The following is a 27,349-nucleotide window of genomic DNA, read 5'->3' as shown; positions in this document are numbered from 1 at the left end:
AGTAAATAGATAGATATACCAGCTATATGAAATAATACGAAACACCGTCTCGCATTAAATGAAAAAAAAAGTCTAGAACACGTGCACACCGAGGACACGCTTACACGATCGCATAGTACACAGAGACACGCGGTACACTCACATACGTATATACACGTATACATAGACACGGATACGTACACGAACAAAAACAACGCGGATTCACGAGATACAGGTTTAACGATTAGGTAATTAATTAACAAGCGATTAAATAAATTAATTGTGTAACTAATTAATACTGAATTACTAGAAGACTAATAGAGAAAATTTGCATATGCAGCCCATAGAACGAAGGAGTGAATGCGTGTACGTACGGGTTTAATGGTGTGAATCTCTTGCAGTCGCGATCAAGCATTGTGATCGGCACTCGCGCGGCTTTGTTCAGAACTTGTTCGATTACGGCTCAACTACTTTGTAAAGATCTCAAAATATACGCACACACTTACACGCATACGCACGCGCGTGGGACGCGCGTGTAAACACACACGTTTTACTCTGTGCTTCCTACTCGACATAAAAATAAAAACAAAACGCAGGTATTAGTCACTGTGGGCGCGCGCGTGATTATCCTTTAATTAAAACACGACAACTTCGACGTAAGGTATACCAAAACGAATAGGGGTGAAACGATGTATCGCCGCACGCTCGATACGATTCGTTTCCGGCAAACACCTGCGAAATGTCGACAACGTTCCGAACAGGCCAACATTCACACGAAGACAAGTCTGAAATCGTTAAGTGACAAGGATCGTCCGCGTAGAAATTCGAGGCGAGCTCGAGTACCGGGTATGATCGTGTATGTATGAGTGTGAAAAACTATCGAAACGCAAGAAGAACGAATCTTCGGTGATTTTGTAATATTTCTTATAAGTTGTAGCTGCCATATCCAGTAAAAACTAAGTACTAGGTGCGCTGCGTGATTTAATCTGACGACCGATTGTTACGATAACGATTCTCGATGGTGGTGGTGATGATCGTGATGATCCTATGTGCTTCTGCAAGTGTGTGTCCGTGACTTTGAATGAGTTACGCTAAGATGTTGAAAGACGACGGGTCTAAAGAAAACAATAACAGTTCATTACAATTATGTAATTATAAATAAGAGGAAGAGACGAAGAGTATTATAACACGTTGTTAATTGAATTAATAAAACTAGCCCAAAGTGTCGAATGTACGTTTATTTGGTAATCCTCGTCGTGTTCGTTTACTAATTGAAGATTCAGAGCTGCGAAGAGGACTAACTGGATGCTCAAGTAATTTTCTTCCAGATATAGTAGTGAAAACGCACATTTTTAATTAGTTACTGCTTAAAGTTTTTCTAAAAGGATGGCAATTAGAGTAAACATAGTTACTGGGAATTAGACACTAGTATACTTCAATACAAACATTGGATAAACATGAACACTTTATAAAATCATCAGTAATATCCATGAAGTTACATAACCTATTAGAAAAACATTACCAATGTAATTGTATCGCATAAAATACTATTTGGAGGAAAGAAAATAAGGAATGAATAACTTCTACTATATTTTGTTCACAGTTAACGTTTCGTTATACCAGCGATCCAAATTACGATTGGAATTCTTACTGTCTACTTAAGCTCATGTTGTCTCAGTGTCAAGTTCGCTCATGACTCGCAGAATATCATATTTTTTACATTGTAATGTTCTAAGTACCTACATTAATCACATAATTCAATCACAAGTTCGTCTGTACAAACACACTCTCGAATCATATATCTGAATTTTATTATATCCAGGCACTTTACACTTTAATAGACTAGTACGTGATCATTCCTAACAGCGTGAGTATTTTAATGCAAGATATTTTATAACATACTCATGACTTACTTTCTTGAACGTAAAATGCATGATGCTCCACACAAGCTTCGTCACTTTTACGAAGAACTGTAAGAAACGTAATTTTATCTAAGAAGCCAAAAACTTATTATTCGATGAAAATGTTTTCTCAAAGCATTAATTTTCAAAATGTCAGAGCCTTCCTCCATTTTTCTCTTAATGGAATTATACATTTAGCTTCATTATTGCACCTGACAGCAAGGTAGATTTAATGACTCGTTACAACTGCAATCTTCAAAAAGGCTCGATATCGATCAAAAAATCTCCACGTCAAAGATGACGAATTTGTGATGGACACAATATCGACGATGATGTAACGTCGCGTCTATTCAAGTTAGGAATAAGAATTAAACTCAAGGCGTCGATGTTTCTTCTTTAGTGGATGCTTTCGCGCAGCGTAGTTTTTCCTGGACATTATCGATGGCGGAATCAGCAGATCCAGTTCCGAAGATTCCGTCTTGTTACACTGGTTCTGATCCATGGGGAACATGTATTCGAGATCGATGTCGTACCTTTCGTACGAGACAGTAACATTAGACGTCTTTTCTATAATTTACTGTGTTAAAATGAAACTTTTCACTCACTTGGGCAACTTCTCGCGAAGATAAGAAATGACGTTAGGTCCAAGGCTTTCCTCTCTGCTCATGATGAAGCTGGATAAGTATCGAGGACTCTTGCTCTGTTCTGCGCAGTGCATGAGCAGTGCCCATGAATTATAATCTGAGTCTAGCACGTACGTATTATAAATACCTTCATCTATAAAACATAAATACTACATTCTTAACAAAAATTACGTCACTAATCAATAATTAAATTCAAGAGTTTGTGATATGTTTAATTCTATAAATCAAATTCTATTATTTAAAGGTGTTTATTACGTGCTCGTTATTTCAAATTTATATCTACATACAAAATTTGTCTACTGCTATATCTGCGTTATTAATGAATCAGACTAATACGTTTTTGATGTTTGATAGAAAGAACCTACATCAAAGTTTATTTTGTAAAACGTAAGAAACCCTGTAATTTACGTGCCAGAGTCAAGCAAGTTGATAAAATTATTTGACGAATTTCCAAAGCTTCTATTACTTGTATCATATTCATAATCCTATCTTAGAATTTCAGGTTTTAGCCCTTTCTACCCATTTTGAGAATATTCGGAATGCTTACACGGATACTCAGCGTGCACCCAGTGAGCAGGTAACTCAGCCGACGGAATCTTCCAGGTGATGTTACCAACAAGTTGTTCATTGATCGGATCATCCGTAAAACTGTAAGTGAAATTCATGGTGACTTCCGTGCTTTCGGACGAAATCGAAAGTTCGGCTCGCATGCATCTGTACGCGAGTGCTTCCTCCGAGCTTGCATAATACTGCACTATGTACCACGATCCAAGGAACTGCAAGAAATACACGTTATTTTGTTGCTGCAGCCCAGAGAACGGTTACTACACGGAAAATCCACGTAGGTGTTCGTATCTAATAGCCTTGTTGTTCGCGTGGAAACGATAATCGGTATATCCACGGTCCGTTCGGCTTGCATCGCCGTACACATATCGAGGACTCATGTTAAGCGTTCCTAAATGAAAGAAGAAATACGAGAAAATTCGATGACTCTTCCAAATATCGTTATAATGGTTAAAAAAAATTACGATCAGGTGATAGGTATTTTAATTAAAAGTATTCGGGAAACTACGGTGTAACTTTCAATTTAAATATGACAAACAATTACCTGGTATTTTAAAAAAAGACACGTACGGAATTTATTATTTTCCAGTGTAATAACTTGCAGAAGTTAATAATGTTAATAAACAATTTTGAAGTTAATAAACTGAATCACCAGAAAATCCACGTCGAGCGGTATTATCGGATCCAACAATGAGATCGTGGTAAATTGAAATATTACCAGGGCGGATAAGCGAGACATAATATTGATATCCTCTTCTCCGGCATTAACATTTTAATAATCTATCGGGCGATATGCGAACCACATTATGGAACAATTATCGTTAGCCATAATCCCGACGAAATTGAATTAAAAATTGTATTAGTTATTTTAAACGCCACTTATACGTATACAGTGAACTCGTTGCCTCAGCGTGTTTCGTGGTTCGCAATTAGTGATGTGTGGTCTGTGTACGATAGTGAAGTCGAATAGAAATGCATGTATTCAAATTGCGCTGATGTACAGAATGGAAAAATCAACGTTGTAGTCGAAAACCATTTCATTTATTTGTTTGCCTTCAAAAACTTGTGAAATTTAATCTACTCGAAATTGACGTATTCATTTTTCTTACTTTGCTAATTTACTCGTTTTTGTTAATTTCATAATAGCAAACAAATTTCACAAATTCACTTTAATATTTAAAATAAATAATTGATGGATTCAGTTGCTTGATTATTATTGTAGCCCATAGATAATCCAATATCGTTAACGATACGTATTGTTGTATATAAAATTCTTGCAATATTTTGAAGTAGAAATAATTCCGTTACTGACCATTCGGTGGCTCAACATTCATAAAACGGTAATAACCTCAATATTGAAATATACTCAGGTTATTTTTGGTAGACAACGTAGAGTATGTCGCGTAAACGTGCACAGTTCGCTGCTCCCCGAAGTGACGAGATTGTAGAATCCCGTTCCCGTTATCATTTCCGCCTAACAATAAGACGTTAATAGTACTTCCTAGCTTAGAAGTTACAGCTTCGTAAATACTTTATTAGTTCCTGGTGCATCTAGGTCTTGGAGGGTCGTATACAATGTTGACTTGGAAAATCGAAGTCCAATGTGGTTGCAAACATTTGATAAATATTTAGAACCTTTTAAATTTAATTATTATAATACAATTATTATAATCTAAATCCAGTTATTATATTTCAAATAAAAAAAGAATGCTTATTAATGATTACCTCATTAGAGTTATAAAAGAACATAGGAAATATATAAATTATTTACATAATAAAATGAGGTTGCGTGAAATATATAATGTAAATTTTTTTGAGAATTTGTTCAAGAATGGAAACGTCATTTGGCAGTCACATGAAAATTGATTCCTACTTTGGTTTTCTATAAATAAATATTAGATGCATACTAGTACATGTGCTCTAAATTATTCAACATTATGCTACCACCTACATAAATCATTCAGAAGCTTTTGTAAATTCTACTAAACAGTTCTATATGTAATTCTAAAACACCCTGTATGTATCCTTCAGAGTAACGAAATCAAACTAAGAATGTGTATCAGTAGCTGTTGGGTTATCAATGGAAACGGTTGGGTTCATACTCCATCTGAAGATTACTCTCTATTAAGAATGAACGATCGTTTTGTATTGTTGATGGTCATCATAGATACTGACTCATTTAAATATTTGTATTACACAGAAAATGATTGCTTAATTATAATCAAACGTAGTTAATCCCAACAGTAATATGTAGGTATGTACACGATAAAAATGAAATATGACGAGCTAAAATATGGACAGAGTTAATAAATTTAGTAATTAGATTTGTTGTGCACTTGAACATGCTGGCTAAAATAATTGAAATACCTAAATGCCTCACTGAACAGATGATCGTTGAATTTTAAAAGTCCATTAAATAATAAAGACGGTGAACGAAACGTAGATTAAGAAACAAAGGTGTTTGATGGCGGCATGTAGTTTTATAAGCACACAAGGTAAGAGTCTGAAATAGCCTTCTCTTAAATACGCATAAGATCCAAGAATAAGTTAGCTGGAGTCTTCCTTTGAATGAAAGTTCGCGATATTTTATGCAAACTCATTCCTTGCTATACGCGCATTATAGCATTGTTAAATATTTAGGAATAAACTTTTATTCGTGTTTATTACATATAAAGAATTATTATCATCACATTGAATATTTTTATTTTCATTTAATCGTGTCGAATAATTAGGCATATGGATGTCAACGTTATGACTAAAATTGTATCAAAGATACAAAAGGAAGCAGAGAGATACAGAAGAGGAAATAATTTCTGTTATCGCAGAGATGCACGATCGGGAGTATTCGACAAATACGTTCCAAATGCGCTTTTCACGACTATTATTATATATTCAGCGTGCAGATTAATCGCGAATCCGGCTTTATCATCTATTTATAATGTTACAAAGTTATTGTAGTTAACAGGATCAAGTTCTACATTTTATAAATGCAGGAAATCTTTGAAAATAGAAAAATCAGATCTTGTTCTTTCGTAGTTTAACAGATAAGAGGAATTATGAACTGGAATTTCAAAATAAAGGATTGCGTATCTTTTTGCATCTCAAAGCTTTTGAAGATAATATTTTTCAGAAATTATTAATGCTCCGATAGAGTCTGTTTTACCTAGACACACTTTTAAGCTTTCAAACTCACAACAGAGAATAGACTAATGACGAATCCAGGTACTGTGGAGTAGAATATCCTATTTTTTTACCGAAGTTGGCCTAGATATAGTTCGAGATCGATACTGTAGATATTACGAAGCTTCTAAAGACGACATATACTCTCTAACGTCATTACTGGCATCTCTAAAATTTTCAAGGACTTTCAAGAATGTATTATAAATTCGACTAACGGTGACTTATCTCTTGTGGCGTTGAATTTCTCATTTTTTGTCACAGATTTAACTAAGGGCTAATCTAGCTCCTATGGTATCGAATTTCTTGTTAGAGATTGGACCCTACGTCACGAATTCCACAGACGACTTATCTAGCTTCTGTGTTACAGAATCTTTCTCAAAGAGGAAACCACTAAACTAAATTTAAATAATTTAAATGGATTGAATTTAAAATCGAAATAAAGAATCATATAAAGTTATTGAAGCTATCATTCCTTGGAAATTAATATCGCTCTGATACGAGCAGGTTTGCCTACATCCACTGTCAATCTTCAAAGAAATTCTATCGACCACGAATCTGTTTTCTATGACAGAGAATTCGTTTCCATTGGAGATTCGAGTCGAAAGCATAGCTTCTTAGTAAATCTAAGAATGTAAAATAGCTTCTATTTTATACAATTTTTTAATTTCTCTCGAAGCTGCTAAATTCTATATTCCTTCCAAATTAATAACGCCTTAATAAAAGCAAGTTTACCAACACCCACTCTCAATCTTTCGAGGCCAACGAATCCACTTTCTAACGACACCGAGGAAACGTTCGTCGAGTAGAATAATTCGCGCACCCACCTGGGATATGTCAAAATTTCGTATGCCCTTCACTTTGGGACACTTGGTCTTGTCCTCCCGCCTTTTCCAAGTGCCGCCAGTGTCGTCTATTATGCAGGCCAGCAGCAGTAGCACTATTATCGTCGAACAGAATCTCGAACATCTCGTTCCGTGCTGCATTCTCCTAGCTGCATTCAGACCGCCAAGCCACTTGGCACACGCGGAACTTCTTGCTTCTTCGCCCGGTTGGTTCGCTCGGGTGACTAAAGGCCACGGAACCGGGCAGAATGAAGAGCGGACGAGCTCATGACTACCACTATCTTCACCAACGAGTCGTAGAGGGGGTGGTGAGCCGCACTATCACGTTCCTCCCTTTGCATTCTTGGTGCTCTTTCGTTTTCAATCGGCAACTTGTTCTGCGCGTCGCGCATAGAATCCTCATAACTGGCGCCCGAGCCCTTGGCTCCGGTGCTCGACGGCGCGATCGTAGGCGTGATCGTTGTCACGGCTAAAGAAGGGCATCGACTGTTAGGCCACTTCGTCCCGCTTGCTCTCGGTACGTTCGACTTCGTATCTTACCGCGGTTTTTTACGGGGCAACGGAACGCGCGCGTTTCGTTCAAGGTAAAAGGGAACGAACTCTGACGACGGAGCGCGCGTGGAGAGGTTCATTTCCCTGGACGGTGATCGATTAATACTGCTTCGATACTTGGATCACTGCATCCGATGGGATCTCGAAATGTTTCGAAAATGACTGACAATTTTAAGTGTAAACCTGGATACCATTTTAAACAAAATTATAAATATTTGTAGCAACGGGAGGCTCACATAATAGATTCACATGAACATCCATGCACTATCTAAATACACGTCCCAGTTAGATGTCGATTATTCGAGCAAGTAGGGGAAACGTTAATAAATCAATGACAATCGACTTTCTATTTCAGGAAATGGCATGCTTTTTTAGATATTGACAGTATCTTCTATTTCTAGTTTTTGATATCGTCAAAATCCATTCGTACAATGAAGCGAATTTTCAATGAACCGCCCACGGAAAGTGTAAAACTCTTCTGCTCGTAATTACGGAGAAGAATAATGCAAGATAAAAATTATAAAATCAAATTTACGGAAACTCTGTAAATAGAAACTATATAAATAATGTATTTAATATTATCACCGATAAAGTTTTTGGTGGAACAATAATATTAACGATAATATTCTGTCTCTTGCATAAAAGTAGTGCTTAGTACTTATTAATACTGAATTTAAGAAGTTGATTGCGCACATAAAACGTGCAGTCGTATCGTGACACTTAATTTTCATTATGATACACGTAATTGCCGTTTAAACTGATCTATACTCAATTAGTATGCGCCTTAAGAGTAGAATGCCGTACGTTCTCTGCTCCTTCGCGATTACTATTCAAGAAACGTTATCGATAAACAATTCAGTAACAGTTCTCTGAATTACTTCAACTTACCGTCTCACTGCACGGAAACGTGTTCGACATGTGTAAGCGACCCTATGATTTTCGTGATTCACTATACACGATACAATACTGGAAATATTCGACCAAACTTAACATGTACAATGTAATTATTTACATTTAAAAGTAGCGTATCTGTGTTCCAGCTTGGGAAATGTTTTCCTTGGATACGAGGTTACCAATGAGTCACGATATGGAATACTATCGTTGGGGTATTGTTCGTGTTCGGATAATCGTAAGCTTTGAAGAACTATTACTGGGATGACTAATTTTTCTGAGTTCAGATGCCATTACTTTACTTAGAAATCAGATAAGGCTGTGACTATACTGTCCCTGCACGGCGATATTCTTTAAAAGGGAACGTAACAAACTCGATTGATTCATTCCGTCTATTCTCTTTATTAATTACAACTTCCTGTTAAATTAATGAATTTATTATTCGAGTATGGGGTAATGATTCTTTGAAATATTTCAAAACGGGTACACATGCCTAATCTGAAAAAGCAGAAACATAATTTATCGTTCTGGTTCTTTATCGAACATCCTTTTCCTTTATGCGGTAGTAGGAAGATTGAACTAATGAGCGATACACTCAGTTCGGATGTTTTTGTTATTTAGAAGGATGGAATCGAGTAATAAGAAAGGAGTATTCAGTTTTTTAATTTTTGTTTACGTATAAAATTTTATTCGAGTAAAAAATATATATTGTAGATATCTTAATTATGGCTAATTAAATGCAATACATCGATATAATCCACTTCGTCGACACCGTAATCAACGTTTACAAAATCACAAATGGTATGTCATTTCCACGGTGGTTTGTTCTTTTGTTGATCCCCCTTTGTACAAACTTTTTGTGAAATTGGAATGAATTCGCTAGTATCGGGCGTAGTCTGAAAAGTAAGATTAGAATATTGAAGTCTTATCATAACTTGAAATTCAGTAATGAAATTACATCTGATGGAGCCGGTTGCCATGTAATACTGTCTTCGTCCTTTATGCTTAGCTCTTTTTTCATATAATGCTTCCGTGGCACTTCTCTGCACACTAAGGGCGGGCTAGGAATGTTTTCACGAATTTTAAGAAATTCGTCCCTCGACTGTTGCATTTCGGCAATCTGTAATAATATTCGGTTAAACAATTCATCAAACAATTACAAACTGTTAATCGAATCTTACCATTTTCACGTATTTACGAAGATCATCCTTTGCCTCTTTTCTACTCGTAACAGGAGTGTCGTCGATAGGCGTGATAGCGCTTATGTTTTCGACATGATCGCCGAAATTTTTCGCATCCGACGATTGGATCGTTATTCTTCTTGGTTCTTGGAAACCCTGTGTGAAACAATTTGGCATCGACTCGGATTTTCTCGCACCTCTGAATAATTTCTCGGCGTGAATTTTTTGAAGGGGTGTTAAGTCCTCTAAATTTCCACCTAAGTTTGTTAAAGGTTTTACTATAAGTGTTGCAAATAGAAAAAACTTGCCTAAAGTAACTTCACCTGAGATAATTTGCAAGGCTTGCTGCCATTGCTTTTGCATTACGGAGTGAAGCTGTTCGGCAAGTTGAGATTTAGTAGCGCGTTGGGAATGGAGTTCCGATTCTAAAATTGACGATTTTTGGAGAGCTTGCGCTAATTGAAGCTCGCATAGTCGCTTCTCCTCTTTGTGTTTCTCTTCTAGTAAATTTATTTCTAATCGATGTCTGAATAATTTAATATATATTTATTACAGTGTATACGTTGTATATTTTATTTGATATATAGTGTAATTATACATAGTATACATTTATTTGTATTGAATGCGTCTAAGAAGTGTACTTAAAGAAGAGAACATACTTATCTATAATATCTTTAATTTTCCTTGCTGCGCATTCGGCAATAACTTGTTGCCTGGTTTTTAATTCTTCAAGAAATTCAGACTCGGCAACGTCTAGTTGAGTCTGAAATTCTTGTAATTTGACTTTTACTACTTCGTCGACTTGTTTCTGATAAACATCTTGTAACTCTGATCTAATTTTTTCTTTCTCTTCTGCTAAAGATTTCGTTTCATCTTTGGCTACTTTCTGCGAAATATGGTTTGCAAATGAATAAATGCTTGCGAATATAAGAATATGTTTATTAATAGACTACCTCTGCCTCCTTGGCATCATCAATCGACGAAAGAAGTGTAGCATTCTTCTGCTGTAAAATTGTATTCCTATTCATCTCTTCGTTTAATTTCAACTGTAAATTTTCTTTCTCCTGCCTTAATACGGTTAATTCGGCTTCGCAAGTATCTAACGCTTTATGAATAACATTCATTTCATTTCTAACCTCGACGCCTTTCAATCGCTCTTTACTTAATTCTTGTTGAAGACTTCTCAATGCGTCTTCAGTTTGTTTATTCTTCTCTAATATTTTATTATAGTCTAATTTTATTTGGTCGCACCTATTTTCCGCTTCTAATACGAACGACTTATAATTCTCTAATTCATCAGCGTGATTTTTCAATAACTCTATCTTTTCTTTCATTACTGCATCGCTTTTCTCTTTATATCCAGCTGCAAGATCTAAAGCTTTTGATAATTCTCCTTCGCAACGTTTTATTTGTGACTGAAATTCTGAAACTTCTAACTGATGTTTTTCAGTCACATTTTTCGCGTTTGTCTGTAAAGCATTGTACTCGTTTTCTAAAACGTGTACGCGTTGTTTCAATTTAGTCCATGCATTATGGAACTGCGTTATCAATTCATTTTTTTCATTATCTACTCTAAGGGCTACCGCAACTTTTTCTTGTTGTTCCAGCAATCGTTTCTGGAGCTCTTGAATCAAGTGTTCGCAATGCTGCAAACCGTTTCGTATTGAAACTACTTGGATCAACTACTAAATAAAATAATATACGCATGCGAACATCTACATACCTCTCGACGAAATTTTTCTTCTTCCAATTTAATTCTGCGCATTTCGTCTTGAGATTTATTGCTATTGGTATCCCAAAAATCTGACAATGACAATAGTCGTTGGGATTTTCTGGAAACAATGGTAGGGGTTGTAAACCAAACTTTACGTATATATACAGTACTCATAAAAGCAAGCAAACAATGTGTTACCAAATAGTAATCTAGAATTCGCTAATTTATAAGTTAAAAAATACATCTATTATAAGTCGATTATCTTAAATATTTTCTTTATTACAATTCCTGTCGATTTCTCTCGTCAAGAAATAAAGAAAAGTATAGGATGTATGGTCGTGTGCAAATCTCCATGAGGTAACACATCGGGACACGAAGTAAGATTTATCCTTGGCACTTTAAAACTTTGTCTGACATCTAGACCCATCTTTACTAATACATTGTTGCTCATTTTAACGAGTACCGTATACAATATCTAAAGTTCATATGCATATAACATAATTATGATAAATATACCTTGGAAAAAAATCTGTATTCGTTGAAGCATGAACAGTGCTCGCAGTAGATGATGCATTGTGCATTTGATTCATATGTTGCACGTTATTGTTTTGTTGAATACTATTATACTGCGTTAATTCGTTAAGCAAGGAGGATTCTACATTTTTATGCACAGGATGCGGTTGTACGTTATGTGCGCCAATTGCACTTACGCTATTTGCATCATCCGTACACGCGGGAGTTTGTTCGGTGATTGATTCTTTAATTTTCATATCGTTTGCTTTTACACCCAATTTGTCAATATTATTTGTATTTTTTAGCGTGCTCGGGTCTTCTACTTCCTCGATCCTTGATGCTGGTTTTGGTAGATTTTGCCCCCATGTTTTAAATTCGGAGATTACTCTGTCAGTTTCGTCAAAGTTGAATGAATTATTGTACGGTAGAGATATATCAGGAAAACCATCCGAACAGACTTTTTTCGATACAATTGGTCGAACATCGCGATATTGATTAGAGTCTTGTAACTCGAACTCTAATTTTCTATTAATAGTACTCTTACGCGTATCATTGTGACCTTTGCTTGTAAAAGCATCATTGCCATGATTAGGTATTAATACGTCGTTCTGTTCTCTATGACACTGATGCTGCGAAACTCTGTTTATTCGTTTCGATAGTTCTAATTCTGTAGCCTCCATTTCTTGGAGTAGTTCGTCAACTTCTGACAGCTCCATGTCTTGTATACTAGTTTTAGAGCATGAATTTGGTTGTCCTGTTGCACTAAATAAAGTCGAGGTAGACGGCATTGAGCGTAATTGATTGGAAGAAGGTTTAACATACATATTACTTGTACTTTTACAATGACCGAGCGGATAAGAGCAAAGTTCCCCTTTGGAAGAAGTAACAGTGGCATGCGGGAAACCCACACTGCGAGAAGCAGAAGGGAATACCATGGAGAAATCAGAATGGGATGCTAGACAATCATGCCTATCCTTATCATGATTGTTAGTTGCATTAGTACCAGTAGCCACAGAAAGATGATTTCCCAATCTCATGTCATTCTGACTAAAATTAGTACGGTTTGACAATGAGTAACCATTAGGAGTTGTTGGAACAGACAAGGATTTTCGAGGCTTTACAGGTGTATTTTGTAAACTAGAGCTCTGACTTACGTAGAAGCTAGTTCTAGGTAATGTCTGTCTAAACTTGACACTTGGGTTATTTTGAATTTGTGAATCCCATGAATGATTTAACACCGTACCATCTAAGCTATTATCTTTAAATTCGATAGCAGTGATTCTGCTTTCTAACGATTGCATATGTTCCACTAGCTCCGATATTACTCCAGTTCTTCCATTGCTATAGTTTGCTTTCCCACAATCAGAACTAGTGTCAGACTCTGACGATGGTGGTACAAGGAACAAATCAGGTGGAATTAGGAGTAAAACATCGGTATCATCAGAATCGCTCATCATCCATTTGAATTTCCTTCCACCAAAAGCAAATCAAATTCGACTATTGTAAAGTTCGTAGAGATATAAAAATATTTACAGGGTATTTACACGTCCACATCCCTCCATATGTTTAAAAGAAGCAAGCAAAGTAAACGACAGTTTTAGGTTTACTACTTTAATCATTTAATACTGAGAGAAAAATGTAAACCTTATTGATGTAAACGTTGCACAAACATTCCTAAGCCGCAGTCAAACGTTCCTGACCTTTCACCGATAAATCACACTGCACTATGTACATTTTAAAAACTTTGTAAACAAACTAACCAAAATAACGTACTTTGAAGGGAAACATCTCCGCCATATTGAAAACAAACAGAAATGCGTAATACTATCGTCAGATGACAGCATCATACAGTTCGAGGATTCATGGTAGTGGTAAACACATATTCCGAATATTCCGAACAGATGGCAGTACCATTCAGTTCGAAGAGCGCTTCACCCTCAGGAGTGGCTCTTACACTCTATTATTTTTTTAAACTGACAGAAATATTTATATTAATTATTTTTTTATTATCAGAAAAATTCTTAAATATTAGTATCTTGTCAATACTAAAAGTGTTGTTTCATCTCGAAACAGTCAATCTTTAAATTATTGTAACAGGTGAAAAGGCGCGAAGTGCCTTTCTAAATAAATATTTTTAAATAAGTATGAAGAAAGTATGCCAATTTATTATTCATGTTATGAATTAACATTTTTAAATTACAGCCTCATCATATCATAGTATGCAATGCTCACGAAAAAGAGGATCCCCAGAATTTATCATCCGACGTTCGTTGTTAACGTATCTTTTTATTATACTTGTAATTCAAATGCACTTCATCTCTCGCACGGCTGCAGTATTTACCTCGTTCGTATAATAATATATACTTGTTTAAAGTACCCAGTGAAACGTTCCAGAATCGCGTGCATGTTCGCGTCGTATAAAATCATAAAGGGGAAAGAAACTCGGAAGTAAAGAGAGGGGATTTCAGACGGAATGTAAAAACTTTTACAGCGTATGAATATCACATTAGACTACGTCTTGTATCTATAATAACCGCGTAAATCACGGCCTGGTCGCGGAAACTCGTCGTTGCGTTCGAGGTCTCGTAAATTTCCCAAGAAGCTCCTCGTCGAAGCTATCTGTCCGCTATTCGTGGATAATAATCGCATTCCCTGTACGCGGGTTCAAGCACGCGGGCAACGTTGGAGAATGGTTTCGCTGAGAAACGGAAAATGAGCGATTCCAAACGCTAAGATGCAATCCCACTTTGGGTTTCCACCTTTCGAAAGGGTGGTTACGAGAAGCGCGGGAAATATTCTACGATTGGGTATATCGAAGGTTCTACGCGGTTCTACGATACGCTAGGATTCCGCGATCGATCCGGTCGGAAACGTTTTATCGCTGCCTGCGAGGGCTCGTTATACTCGTTAATCGTATTTTCGAATCTCCATTATCAGAGCTGAAAGGGAGACACAGCTGTTTGATTAAGGAAATTTGTGGGTATCGAAGGGGTTTCTAAAGAGGATTTTAGTTTGTTTATTTTTGTTTTGGGATTTATGTCAATAGTTTCATTGAATAATGAAGAAAAACATAATCTGTTCAATATTTTATACCTTGACTTTCTCATGTTTGCAAAATGGTCTATCAAGATTATTTAAAAAATTGAAGTAACGTCAATTAAATTATTACTTTATTGTATGTTCAGCTGCTCAAAGGATACCTATCAATATGTATATTTTGTTTTTTGTTATTGTAATGAAATGACAATGGTTTCCGATGATAGTGGATGATTTATTTGAATACTGAATTTATATCAATTTACTTTCTCCCGGTATACTATACATGGTTCTGCTCGGTGCGGATAGCCTATTTATCAATTAAATAAAATTAAATAACCAAGTAGACAACGAAAACAAAAATCATTTCATTTCATCATCTCATAAATAAGTATGTCTTTTGCTTATTTTTAAGGAAATGATTCTTTTTTTATTGATTCCATTCATGTTTGCTAACGTGATGATAGTGTAACGGATAGCTTTGGTATAACTGAAATATGGCCTGTACCGTATTTTTCGGTGAAGTAAAGTGCAAATTGGCCCTCGGGCAAAAATGAGTTTGACATGGCTGCTCTATGGGATATACTGTGTTCGAATAACAGAACGTTCGCACAAGGTGGCTGTCAGAGTATCGAACATAGTGATTGCATTTTCCACAGGACTTTTGGTTTTTTGAGTTTGGGATTTCCCGAATTTCCTATTATCTTGCTTCCAGCGTTTCGGGAATTCTGTTTGAAAATTTCGGAAGTAATTTAGAAAAAAAGTAACGCTATCATTGTCGCAATACAAACTGTGAAGAAATTTATTAAATATTCAACTTATTGATATAGTTAAAACGTTCACCTTCATATCAGTTATCTGGAATAACTAAAAATTAATTTCCAACAATAGTTACATTACTTATTAACAATAATTGTTCAAGCAATGACCGAGAATATGACTTTGCTATAATATTACACCAGGCGGTCAACGGTAGATGCTGTTTCTAAAAATGTTCAAAATCATTACTAATCAATAAGTAACTAGTTTATGATTTCAGTCACTAATCAATTACGTTTCATTTTTCATTTATTATTTTTCCCATACAATTCGTAATTCGAGTGGAAACAGACACTTGAAGCAATTTATTATGTACTGTTACCTCTTTTTTGATAAAAGATCACTCATATAGTGTGAAATATACCAGACTCTCTTATTTTAACTCAAAGTACACATTATGGAACTCAAATCAACACCACCAAAATAACTCCACAATAAAATTGATATTTCAAACAAAAGAAGGTTTTTTTAATTTAAAATAAAATTGAAGAAACAAATACGCGTACAAATTTTATCCGCGAAGTGTCTGCCGCCCGTGGGTAATTTATGTTTGATTACTTTTATCCCGATCTACAATGGAAATCAGATCCGCGCCGGTGCGACATTAGCTCCCCGGGATCTACCGGCGGAATATTCCGGTACTTTCCAACGCAGAATAACCTGTACAAACAAATCGAAAACGATAAGCGACGAAACCAGGAGGCTCCGGGCTGGGGAATCAGCAAACGCGACGAAATTTGAGCAGGATCACGCGGGCTGGAGGAGCTTTTGATCCGGCTGCGGCGCGGCGTGCAACAGTCAGCAGAGACGCTGCGTGCGGAGTGAGGCAGAGTTCGAAAAGTACAATCGATAAGTTCGTTGGCCGATCTTCTTTTCCTGGGGATAACTACCACTCTGCTTCCTGCTAGACGAGCAGTCTAGCAGAAGTGACCCCGGTGCCAGGAATGTTCCGAACGGTCGATCAATAACCTGGACCGAGGAGAGAGAACATTGACAACGCCGTGGAAACCGGCTGATAACTAATAACTCGGGCCTAACGGGGTCGATGGCGGCGAATCGGGAGTGAAAGAGGCTTGGGGGACGACGACGAAGAAAGCAAATTTAACCCTTGGCGCTCCCTCGGTCAAGCAGCCCCGTCTTACGACTCCTTTCAGTCGCTGAAACTATGTAGATATCTAGTGTAAGGGAGATAGGTGCCGAAAGTAACAAAATCAAAACTTTTTTTTACGGTTTGAATAGTAACCGTAACATTTTGACAAAAATGGTTTTGGTACACCTCAACATTGTAGTTACTTCCAAAGGAATATGATGTCAATTGTAATATTATTAAAAACATGACAGCGGCAATAAACAAAAACTAAGGAAACATTATGGTTTGAGAAAGATAATAAATTTTGGAGGTGTTACCGCCTCCAAATAGAGAATTCATTCGAGTCGGTTATCGGAGCGTGCTTATCGAGGAATATTTCTTCCTAGAAAGAGGAGCGTGGGCAGTTCGATAACGTGTATGTTGAATATTTTATTTCGCATATTCTACTTCCTTGGTGGGTGGCTATAACGGAGGGAAAGTATTGGCGTCGGTTGAAATTTGACTATCGAGGTGCTCCAAGTCCTAAAATGATAGAGAACCAAGTATACCATTCAGTATGTTTGGTTTTATATTCGAATAGAATATTGATAAAATTCTGTATATATGAATATTAGGTTGTGATTTGGTTTTCATTTCAAGAGTCTTGAATTTATGAATACATATTAAAAAAGAATTGGATTGTTCTAAACAAACGTTTGTTTATATAGCCATTAAAACAACTACATTAATTTTAAACAGGTCTGTAATAATTACCATATATGATATATGCCATATCACTATATTTTCATCGATAATAAATTTCGTTACAGTTATTATAACAAAGAAATATTATCAGTTAATATAACTAGTCAATACTTATTTATAACCTATATCAAGTATGAGTATAACTTTTAGTACAGAATATATTGTATTAATATCTTCTTACATAATCATTTATATTAATTCAGAAAATATCAAATTCAAACATTTTTTGTTAGAACTTTTGATAATTAAAAGAGAAAATTCGATACGTTTCAAATTACAACCGAAAACATTCCGTAAGAACGTTTTCAGCTTTTTATATCTTCGAAATGAAAGACCGCGCACATGTGGAATTAATACCACAATCCACAAAAAAGAATTGGATTTCTATCGCACGCGAAAATATTCTCTTTCGCATCACGGTGTAATTTAAATGGACTGAAAAATTCATGGTAAAGTGTTGGAAAAATAAAACGAAAAGTAACTGCGGATTGATTGACGCGTTAGGTTTTAAAGTGAACACGGTCGGCAAAATATTAATCGGTAGTAGCATTGCGTCTCTTGGACGATTGCATTACATATTTGACATTACTACCGTGACGTATATCCTACGATACGATATTGGATTTATATCGAGAAATACGATTCTGTCGCCGAGACCAAGTTAAACTGTAAAGCTTTATTTTAGGCGAGGAATAAAGGAGAACTTCTGGCGAGATCAGATTCCGACGGATCTTGTTCCCTTTAATACTGCATTTGACAAAACTGTTTTCTTCTGTTTTTTCCAGTAAAATAAAGGCGACGAAACAAAACAATTTAAATTTAAAAAAATAATCATATATAAATAACAAACGTGTATTCTAATCTTCGAGAGAACTTTTAATGTTCTCAACATCAATATTTACGTGCGAGTAGAATATTCACAACTTTAATAGAAGAATATCTTATCATTTGATAAGTAGTATTTTAACTGAATTTTAGCATTTGTATAGTAATGTACCTATTTCCTGTGTGTATTAGTATAGTTCCAAGAGCAAATATTTTCATTTCCATTCATAACCTTTCGTTTATCATTCAAACCCCACGTCATCCTTTGCATTATCTGTACCCTGCGCCCTTTTAGTCCTGCGTCACCGAACCCGAACCCTTTTCATACCCCAAAATACAATTTTCTAAACCTTACTTCACCACCTTCGCCCCTAAAACTCTTAAGAAGCTCAAGCAACTCTTCTTGGAGCGACATTTCACCCCTAACCGCTGCCAGTTCCTTTCTGTATCAACAATGTATTGAATATTCAATTACTTGCTCCTGCCAGTTCATTCTGATGTCGACTATGTGTTTCACAATCTACCACGCTGCAAAATAAAAATCCACCTTCCTTTGAATATAGTTTCATGTGAGAAGGATAGGTAGGAAAAGCATTTAGTCACTGTTTCTTTCATACTCAACAAATCTTTATTACAGTTTTCATAACAAATAGATTCAGTAGACTCGGGTTATCATTTTTTTCTTTTGATTATAATATTTCTAAGTAATTCTGGTATATATCAGTTAGGCTAATACTGGTCATTCTACGTGTTAAAATGTATAATTTTTGCTTTGGGTGAAAATTTTGATGAGAAGTTTGAAGATTTTTATTTTACAGCAATATTTTTATAGGTATACCTAATATTTATTGTGATAATATTAGACCATACAGTTTTGCGTCCATTGTAGTATTTCTACTTAAAAATTGTACAATTATTTCTCTCGAATGTAATTTATTTATCTCTACCAAAGGTATACACGAATTTAATTTAACCAGATGCTTCGAAAGCAATCAAGAAGACTGAAAGAATTCAATCAATGGAAGCAACTCAATCGCAAATTAATTAAAATAAATACAACGTAAACCTCTTGTCTATGAATCTAGAGTACAGAAAATCTTCTTTTCAACGGGAGCGTTCTCAAACGAGTTTAAGAACCACCGACCAGACGTAATTCTCCGCGGGATAGCGTTACAGTTTAGAAATAATACTTTCAGCAAAAGAAGCTGCTCCCGCGGTATCGATTCGCGTTTCCATGTAAAAAAGTCACCTTACCCTTGATTATACCATAGCGAAGCCTCCGTTGGCTGAACGTTCTCTTTGACATCCTTGAACCGAACACCTTCAGACTCGCTGCACGTGCATTATGCACGATACAAAGTACGCTCTTGGGCGGCGATGATAGATCGGCGTGTAACTATGCGAAAAGGACGTTATCGAGAGCTGTGTTAGGCAAGGCTCTTGACACCACTGAAAGATAACCGGCAGTCGAATAGCCCGGAGTCTGACGGTCCGCCAACCGGATGAAACTTAGATCACTTCCCCGCCGCTCGCGAAGATAAACTCCCCGAGATAAACTCGAGGATCTTGGAAAACCGCGGCAAGACCGATGGCTATGCTGTCTCCGCAGTGCATCGAGTCCCGATTCTCTGTTTCGCTCCATTCCGATTCCCTCGCCAAACTGACTCCTCACTCTTTCTCCTTTCATGCCTTCTGCTCTGTTCTTTGGGACGCCATCCGATCTCTTGAGATGCATCCACCCGCAGCGGTTGCGGTATATCGTTCCGTTCTGCGTCAGCCTTACCCAGCCGCAGACGCTTTCGAGTTCTCGATCGCTTTATTATCTTTAACGTCACTGTATGCGCCGCTCTGCATAGTCAAGTCAAGGGATACATTCGACATATGGAGGGTTTTGCAGTAGAAACCTCAAGATTTTTATTTTTAACACTGAAGCTACCAGGAATAGAAATGGTTTCAAACACCAGTGTTGCAAATTGATATACAGTCAGTCTCGTAAATACAAGGTGCGGAAATAGTTCTGGCAATCTTTGTGTATTTCCTTGTCAATTTCTGGTCTACAATGTGTAAAATTTAAATGAAACGAGTTTAAATGAAATGATAGATTGGATGTTTCCAAATAAATTGTTCTTCATTAATATGTAGATAAATGCAGTTTATTCAGGAAAAGGTATAGTGAAATTAAGTCACTAATAAGGAAAGTAAATTAATTTTTACCTATATAGTGCATTATACACAAAAGTATTCGTACTTGTACACTTTGTCAAGAGAATCATTTTTGTAGAAAACTAAATAAATCGAATAAATGTTTTCTACGTCAAATAAACAAGGGACAGATACAATCATAATTGTAAATAAATAAAAAACAATATTTTTATATTCCTGCAATCCTGGAGGACAGCATTTTAACTTAAACATTTAAATAAAGAAAGCACTGCATTTACTACGGAGTAATTGTTTATTCTTATTGAGGGTTGATCTCAGGACAATAACTCCTGGATAGGTTGAACGACCCATCACAAAATTTTCTGGAGCATCCACAGCTTTGCAATAACAGTAACGGTCTGATAAACGTGAATCAGCAAACCTCTTTGTTTTATGATACAACCACTTTAAGGTATATCATGAATTATACACGAGGTTTCGAGATTGACATAGCAAATAGAACGAATGTCCGGGATTCTTGTCAACAACTTTACCTGACCTTCTCCTCGTGTAACATAAACAGATATGATCATAATATCAATTCATCGGACCTCTAAAACCCCGTACCCTACCTATTTATTTTGGAATCGTGCCATAGTTAGGTATAAAATCGTTTGAGCATTTCCATACGACGTATTTAACTCGTGATTTTCGTGTGCGCTCCAAAATTTCTTACCATGAGTTCCACCCATTGTTAAAGGCCAAAGAGTTAACCTCTTCAGGGACGATTTTTTTTTGTTATTATCAAAATTTTTTTTTTATTATCGACAGTAATTATAATTATGAAAAACTAAACGTCCACGTGTGTGGTTAAGGACGTGAAGAGGTTAATTAGAGGAGTTAATTAGATGAGTCATTAACGGATCAAAAATGTTAAGCATGTTCTTTCTGTTGAGTTTAACATACAGATTATTGTTTTTAGTACCTATTTTCGATATAATGTCCATTTCTGACCACACGGCGCTATTTCTGTCCATAAAGATTGACGACACTGTTCGAAACTTAAGGTGCCGAACTTCGAACATTTGCTGCCAAGTAATGGTTTAAAATAAAAGTAGGTATATCGCCGATAAAGTAGTTTCAAAGTCTTTTCGGCTACTTTCAGCCGTGGAATACACCTACAAACTTCCTGAGGAGTCTTTTCATTCATCCTGTATAGATATACCTGAAGGGAATAACTTGGAAGAAATTGGATAAACACTTCGCGAAGTTTCAGGTTTGTTTTCTTTTAATGAATCTCACTTATTCACAATGGCTATTAGACGACTTTGTAGTTTATTGCAGAAGACTGGATGACCTCGAGACAGCTGTCGTTCAGGAAACCACTTAGACGAATTCGTTTCTCGTAGAAGTGATATCTCGAATTGAATGGCAGTCAATCGTGTCGTCGACGGTAAATTCGGAATTGATTCCGTCAAGTACACCGTAAGCAGGATCGATCTTTGTATTTATCGCCACGTTTCGCCTCGGTTCTGTTTCATGGAATCATCCATTCAGTTCTAGCGTTCTATTCAGTCAGGTGATCGATGATCCTGCGAAATTGTTTGAATAAGTGGGACATGTATACACTGCAAAAACATGAGAAATCGTCTTTGTTGTCTATTAATATGGAGTTCTGGTCAACTCCAACGGAAAGAATGGAAAGCGAGAAGGGAGAAATTCAGGTGTTCAATATTTCGAACAATTTCTTCATCAGGAACCTAGTTAAAGATAATTTTAACAAAAATTTCCAAAGTTCCTTTCATGCTCAAACACTTAGGTCTAAAAGGTGTCATTGCAATCTTTGAAAAAGAAACACAAACACTAGGCGAGTTTCATTATCAATACTAGGATACTAAATGCCCATTTGAACATATTATGTACGTTAACTTGGAACAGTAAGATTAGTAGCCAGGTTGAAATGACGCGTCTCAATTGAATAGGTTAAGACGTTAAATTTAAATTGAATTGCTTTGGTCATTTGATCTGGATCGAATAGGATTAGGAGTTTTGTTACTCAAGCTTGGTTAGAGTGTTATTCGCGGATCAGACGTGCTGGGAAACTAAATCTAGAGTATGTAAGTTGAGCCATTACGGTTGACTGGTTAGGTTAAGGAGTTGGATATTCCGTGGGTTAAGTGTGTTGAGCCTGGGCTAGATAGACAACGGATTAGTGTACCAGAGCATCAGGTCTTGATTAGTTAACTATTACGCATGAATTGATTATGCTACATATCGGGTAGAATTTGAAATTTTATGATTTAGTGTTAAATGCAGGACATAGTTATCCATAAACCACAGCAATTAAAGAAGTGTTCTGTATTTTATTAAGTCTGTGACAGAGGATCAAAAGCGATTCAATCTCTGAAAGGCTTTTCCAGCGGATCCCACCTTGGATGAAGCCTCCCAACACAGTCTTCTTGAAGCAGCTTCCTATAAGATAAACTTTTGGAACCGAAGGGCTCGGTAGTGAGAAAGTTCTACCATCTAGAGGCTGAATTTGCTAATAGGTGTTTGGAGATCTTACCGTTTCTAACTGGCAGAAACCTGCAAGCCAAGATCCGCTAGAAAAGCCTTACTAACGAATCCTGTAGTTGATCTAGGACGAAGCACCATCGCTCTCGCAACCAACATACTTCATTTGTTTTTCTTTTTGGCAACAACAAATACAATTTCACGCAAAAATTCAACCTCTTTTTCATTCAAACGAAACAAAAATCTTTCCTAATTAGAAAAATGGTTCAGACTCGCGTGCTTTGATAATGTGAAACTATCGTAACGCATTGCACCATCGAGTCCATCAAGACATCCAGGCATCTCTTTTGAAGCGGATGTTTGACCACTATCTTACCGATATCCACAGTTTTAGACGCGGCCATCAGACGACGGGCATGATGTTTGGTTTTGCAGCGGCAGCAGACGTTAAACATCGATTACGGTAATTGGCAGGTCGCGTTCGTTGCGGGTATTATGCAACGGGAACCGCAGCCGCATAAGCGTAGCAAATTCATGGCTGTATATACGTTAAATAATCCGTTTAACGATCCGCGCGGTTCAGTGTGGGCTTACGGTTCGATATAAAACGATCTCGGTTTTATTAGGCCACACGACACCGGTTGACCGGCCGTGGCTCTTCTATGCTCTCTGGCCGAGCGAGGCGTAGCTCCGAGGGTTATTAATTATTCGGCGCAGGTAATGGCCTTGGGCGCAAAACGCCGTCGCCGATAGAGCGAATGCGTTTCCGGTTCGGTTTTCAGGAAGATTTAAGCCAGCGGGGCTCGAGTGAGAAATAAAGAGGGGTTTGAAAAAGTGGACAGTGAGACAGTGGCGACTAACGAAGGGATATTGAATTGATGGTAGGTTAAGTAACGTTGTGGGTCATCGATGACCCATGGTCTTACTATGGGGAGTGTTGGAGATAATACATTTTTTTACCATTTATAATGGCGAAATACGACAAAATAGAGTCTGTCCCATAGTTCTGTGTATTTATCGTACAGAAATATGTGCATTTTACCGTAATTACGAAAAATGTTCCGTTACAATTTTAGGGGTTTTCTGAGAAAAAAGATGTTCTGTAGCGGGAAATCATTAAGTATGGTGTAGCAAGTGGGGATTCGTGATCAGTTAATCGTGAGGTATCCTGTCACTTGATTATCAATCTCTTCAACTCTTGCGTGTGCGCGAAGTCTGTACATTTTTTTGTATATGTGTATCTGTCTTAAATGCATAAGTATCCACGGGCTATCATATAATGGAAGTGTGATAACATTAATATTCCTGGACTGTAAAGATTGTCAGAACGTGATTGACTGTTTAATAAATAATGCACGGTCAGAAACTATTGTTTGCCATTTCATAAAATAAATAAAAATTATGAGAATTATAGGTCTTCGAGACTTTATATTGTGGCACGTTAGTGTTTTTCAAATTCTCATCAAGAATTTCCAGAATTCCACACCTCCGATCTACTAATTCATTATTAATATTCCGTTCGAATCAATCCCAAAAATTCACTAATTATACCCGAATAATGCGAACATTTTATTCTCGAAATTTCCATCAATTCGCTTTAAATGTTAATCAAATTCGGTAAATATTTTCATTCCTATAGAGCACACAGAAAAACATATAAAACGTTGAAAAATGATCGTACAGTTATGATAATAAGAACTTTATTGACTTTTCACTGACTTGAAAAACTAATAATCGCTGGATTTTGCAGGCTTCGTTCGATTAGTATGTCTCGAAGATGTAACAAATACTGCTTCGTTTTCGAGCACCATAAACTTTGTCGTTCATCCTCAACAAAGCAAAAATTCATATTCGATCGACGGGGATGTTGGAGAAAAATTTATTTCGTAATTTCTTCAGACATCATTAATTTTTAAGCATTTCAATCCGATGTCGAGGTTATCTCAAACATTCCAAGGCATAATTCCAACTATTGTAAATAACGACCGCTGCAAACAGCTTGCCGCGCTACTCGTCAAGTTTACCTTCCATAAAAGTTTCTCGGATAGAAGCAGAGATCAGTAGCAGAAGCATCAGAGGAGTATTCATCGCGATGGGTTGGATTAATTTCAAACGCAGATAAACAATACCCTTCGGATATTAATCCATGGGAAAGTGACATTCGCGCGACGTATTGTTCTTCGTGAAATATGTTCACCCGGTGGCGTAGAAAATATGAGGCTCTTTACCAGGAACGGAATTCGGTTCAATCTGTACTCATGTATATGAATCAATCGGATCGAGTGATATTCGGGAAGGTGTCATTTCGCGTAATCTGCTTGTAGTACAGCCAGAGAGTTCAAGTATTACTATTTATACAGACATATGTTTTAAATAAATAATTTTAAATGATAATGCTTGTATCGAGCGAGTCACGCAGGCATTCTTTCTCGATGGATCAAACGAAAAATGGTTGAACGAGGATTGGTCGACGATTGATTTGAATGTTCGTTTGATCCATCGAGAATGAAAGCCTACGTGACATATTAATATAACAGCAAAATTATATTCTTAATCATTGTTTGAACAAATATTGTTAATAATTAATGTGACTATCGTCACAAATTAATTTTTAGTTATTCCAAGTAACAGATATAACAATATATAAAAATTTTTTCACGATTAAAGTGTTCGATGAATATGCAATTCATTTCACTACATTTGCAAAATATAGCATGGTCCTTGCGCTCAGGCGTCGCCGCAATCTCTCACATTCTCTTTCCTACCTTATTCTGCGTAGAAACTTAAAACAAACGTTAAATCTGGGTGACGCCGTATAAAAATTACTGTATCGATTCATTTATGAACTCTCCTTGTACCAAAGTCTTTCTTGTGATTTTTTCTGAGGGAGCCATAACACCTCCACCTTCATCAAGATTCCTAAAACTTTCATACCCTATAGTAAATATAAATTAAATTGTTTTTTGTTTGCCATCCACGTTTTACCAGGATATCAACAGTCTTTCTGCATTTTAAGCAAAGGTTTGGTGCAATTTGAATTACAAAACAGATTCTATGGAAACTAAAGGGCCAAAATGTCGCCCCTTTAACAAATTCGATTAGTTCTCGATACCACTTGCAAAATGCAGGGAGCAATTGATAGTCTTTACATCATCTGCACGTACGAACACTGGCGTGATCGAATATTCTAACAGCGACCGAACTATTATTCATCAGCCGGATTATTTATACTTAAAATGCAACCCGCGATCGGCGCTTTTGTGCGCTGCATTTACGCTTTGAAAATCAGTGGCCCAGTGTCGAAGGAACTCGTTCGAATTATTGATCGTTAGCGCGATTATTTTTCGCAATACGCTCTACCCGATGTCCATTGTTAATTTTTAAATCTCTGTCGAAAAATCGAATTCCACGTGAAGTACGATCCTCGAAAACCCATGGAACAGAAACTCTGTACTTGCGGTTCAACTTTCAATTCGGCAGAGCTTGCTTTTCAATCCCTCTTGAAATACTACTGCCTATTTGTATTCGCCTAGGTATGCATTTTTTTCTTGTCGATATATGCGCTACTCGAAAACTAAAACTTGGTCGAACGTAATTCAGTTTCACAATCCTTTAATTACGTTCAGCCATGAAAACGAACTTCCGCTTCAATGACTTTTAGAAAAATTTGCTTTTTGGTCGAATATGTTGTTATCGTCCAGGATTTCAAAGTGATCAAAAGATTTTTTCAAAGGGTGCTTTAAGCATTGTAGAAGCTTATAACATTACAAAGGGATAGCATACGTTCGTGGGGGTTTAGGCAAAATGAAGTTAGGGGCTCTATTATAAAGGAGAATTACTTTATCGAGAAAAATGATTCGGAAAATAATAAATACACCTACATCATATTGGATAAGTATTTGTGCTACTTTATTTAGATTTCCTACGTGGAATAGTGATAGAAATATTTATACTGCGTTCTTTGAATTATTAAAAATATTCATGTAATCTTCGTTTACTGGACACGAATAATAGTTATGAATTTTTTAAATATGATTTTGAGAGTCCTCTTTGATAAGGGCCAATATTCGTTTACTCCAAGTGTATACTTTTTCCTTGCAGTATAATACATCCCTATGATATCAGTGTTTTAGATCATATCCTTTAGGCTACTCTAGCCTTGCTCCTACTATTATAGGCGCCCAAGAACGGATCTTTTCACTCCTAAAAGAACAATGT

General features: G+C 36.5%; 2 protein-coding genes across 3 annotated transcripts; both read right to left on the bottom strand.

Annotated features, from left to right (window-relative positions):
- Positions 1 to 1,189: 1,189 nt before the first annotated feature.
- LOC128885928 (apolipoprotein D) lies at positions 1,190 to 7,362 on the bottom strand. The gene is made up of 4 exons (XM_054140318.1): positions 7,093 to 7,362; positions 3,072 to 3,300; positions 2,486 to 2,657; positions 1,190 to 2,413 (listed from the first exon to the last, which is right to left on the bottom strand). Exons 1-4 carry the CDS (start codon positions 7,249 to 7,251, stop codon positions 2,236 to 2,238), a joined length of 738 nt encoding a protein of 245 aa, XP_053996293.1. The 5' UTR covers positions 7,252 to 7,362; the 3' UTR covers positions 1,190 to 2,235.
- Positions 7,363 to 9,210: 1,848 nt separating this feature from the next.
- On the bottom strand, positions 9,211 to 13,755 carry LOC128885882 (rac guanine nucleotide exchange factor JJ-like). 2 transcript variants are annotated; one of them, XM_054140205.1, is made up of 9 exons: positions 13,495 to 13,755; positions 11,965 to 12,723; positions 11,458 to 11,566; positions 10,688 to 11,380; positions 10,394 to 10,620; positions 10,058 to 10,260; positions 9,735 to 9,991; positions 9,512 to 9,673; positions 9,211 to 9,449 (listed from the first exon to the last, which is right to left on the bottom strand). In XM_054140205.1, the coding sequence occupies exons 1-9, from the start codon at positions 13,578 to 13,580 to the stop codon at positions 9,360 to 9,362; spliced, it is 2,586 nt and encodes an 861-aa protein (XP_053996180.1). In that variant the 5' UTR covers positions 13,581 to 13,755; the 3' UTR covers positions 9,211 to 9,359. The 2 variants fall into 2 exon arrangements, with proteins under 2 accessions (XP_053996180.1, XP_053996179.1); XM_054140204.1 differs by having other exon boundaries at positions 11,965 to 13,755.
- Between the last annotated feature and the right edge of the window lie 13,594 nt (positions 13,756 to 27,349).

This window comes from Hylaeus anthracinus, unplaced genomic scaffold, assembly GCF_026225885.1.
Source record: "Hylaeus anthracinus isolate JK02 unplaced genomic scaffold, UHH_iyHylAnth1.0_haploid 11982, whole genome shotgun sequence".
NCBI lineage: Eukaryota > Metazoa > Arthropoda > Insecta > Hymenoptera > Colletidae > Hylaeus > Hylaeus anthracinus.
This window is presented reverse-complemented; position numbering and strand designations above follow the sequence as displayed.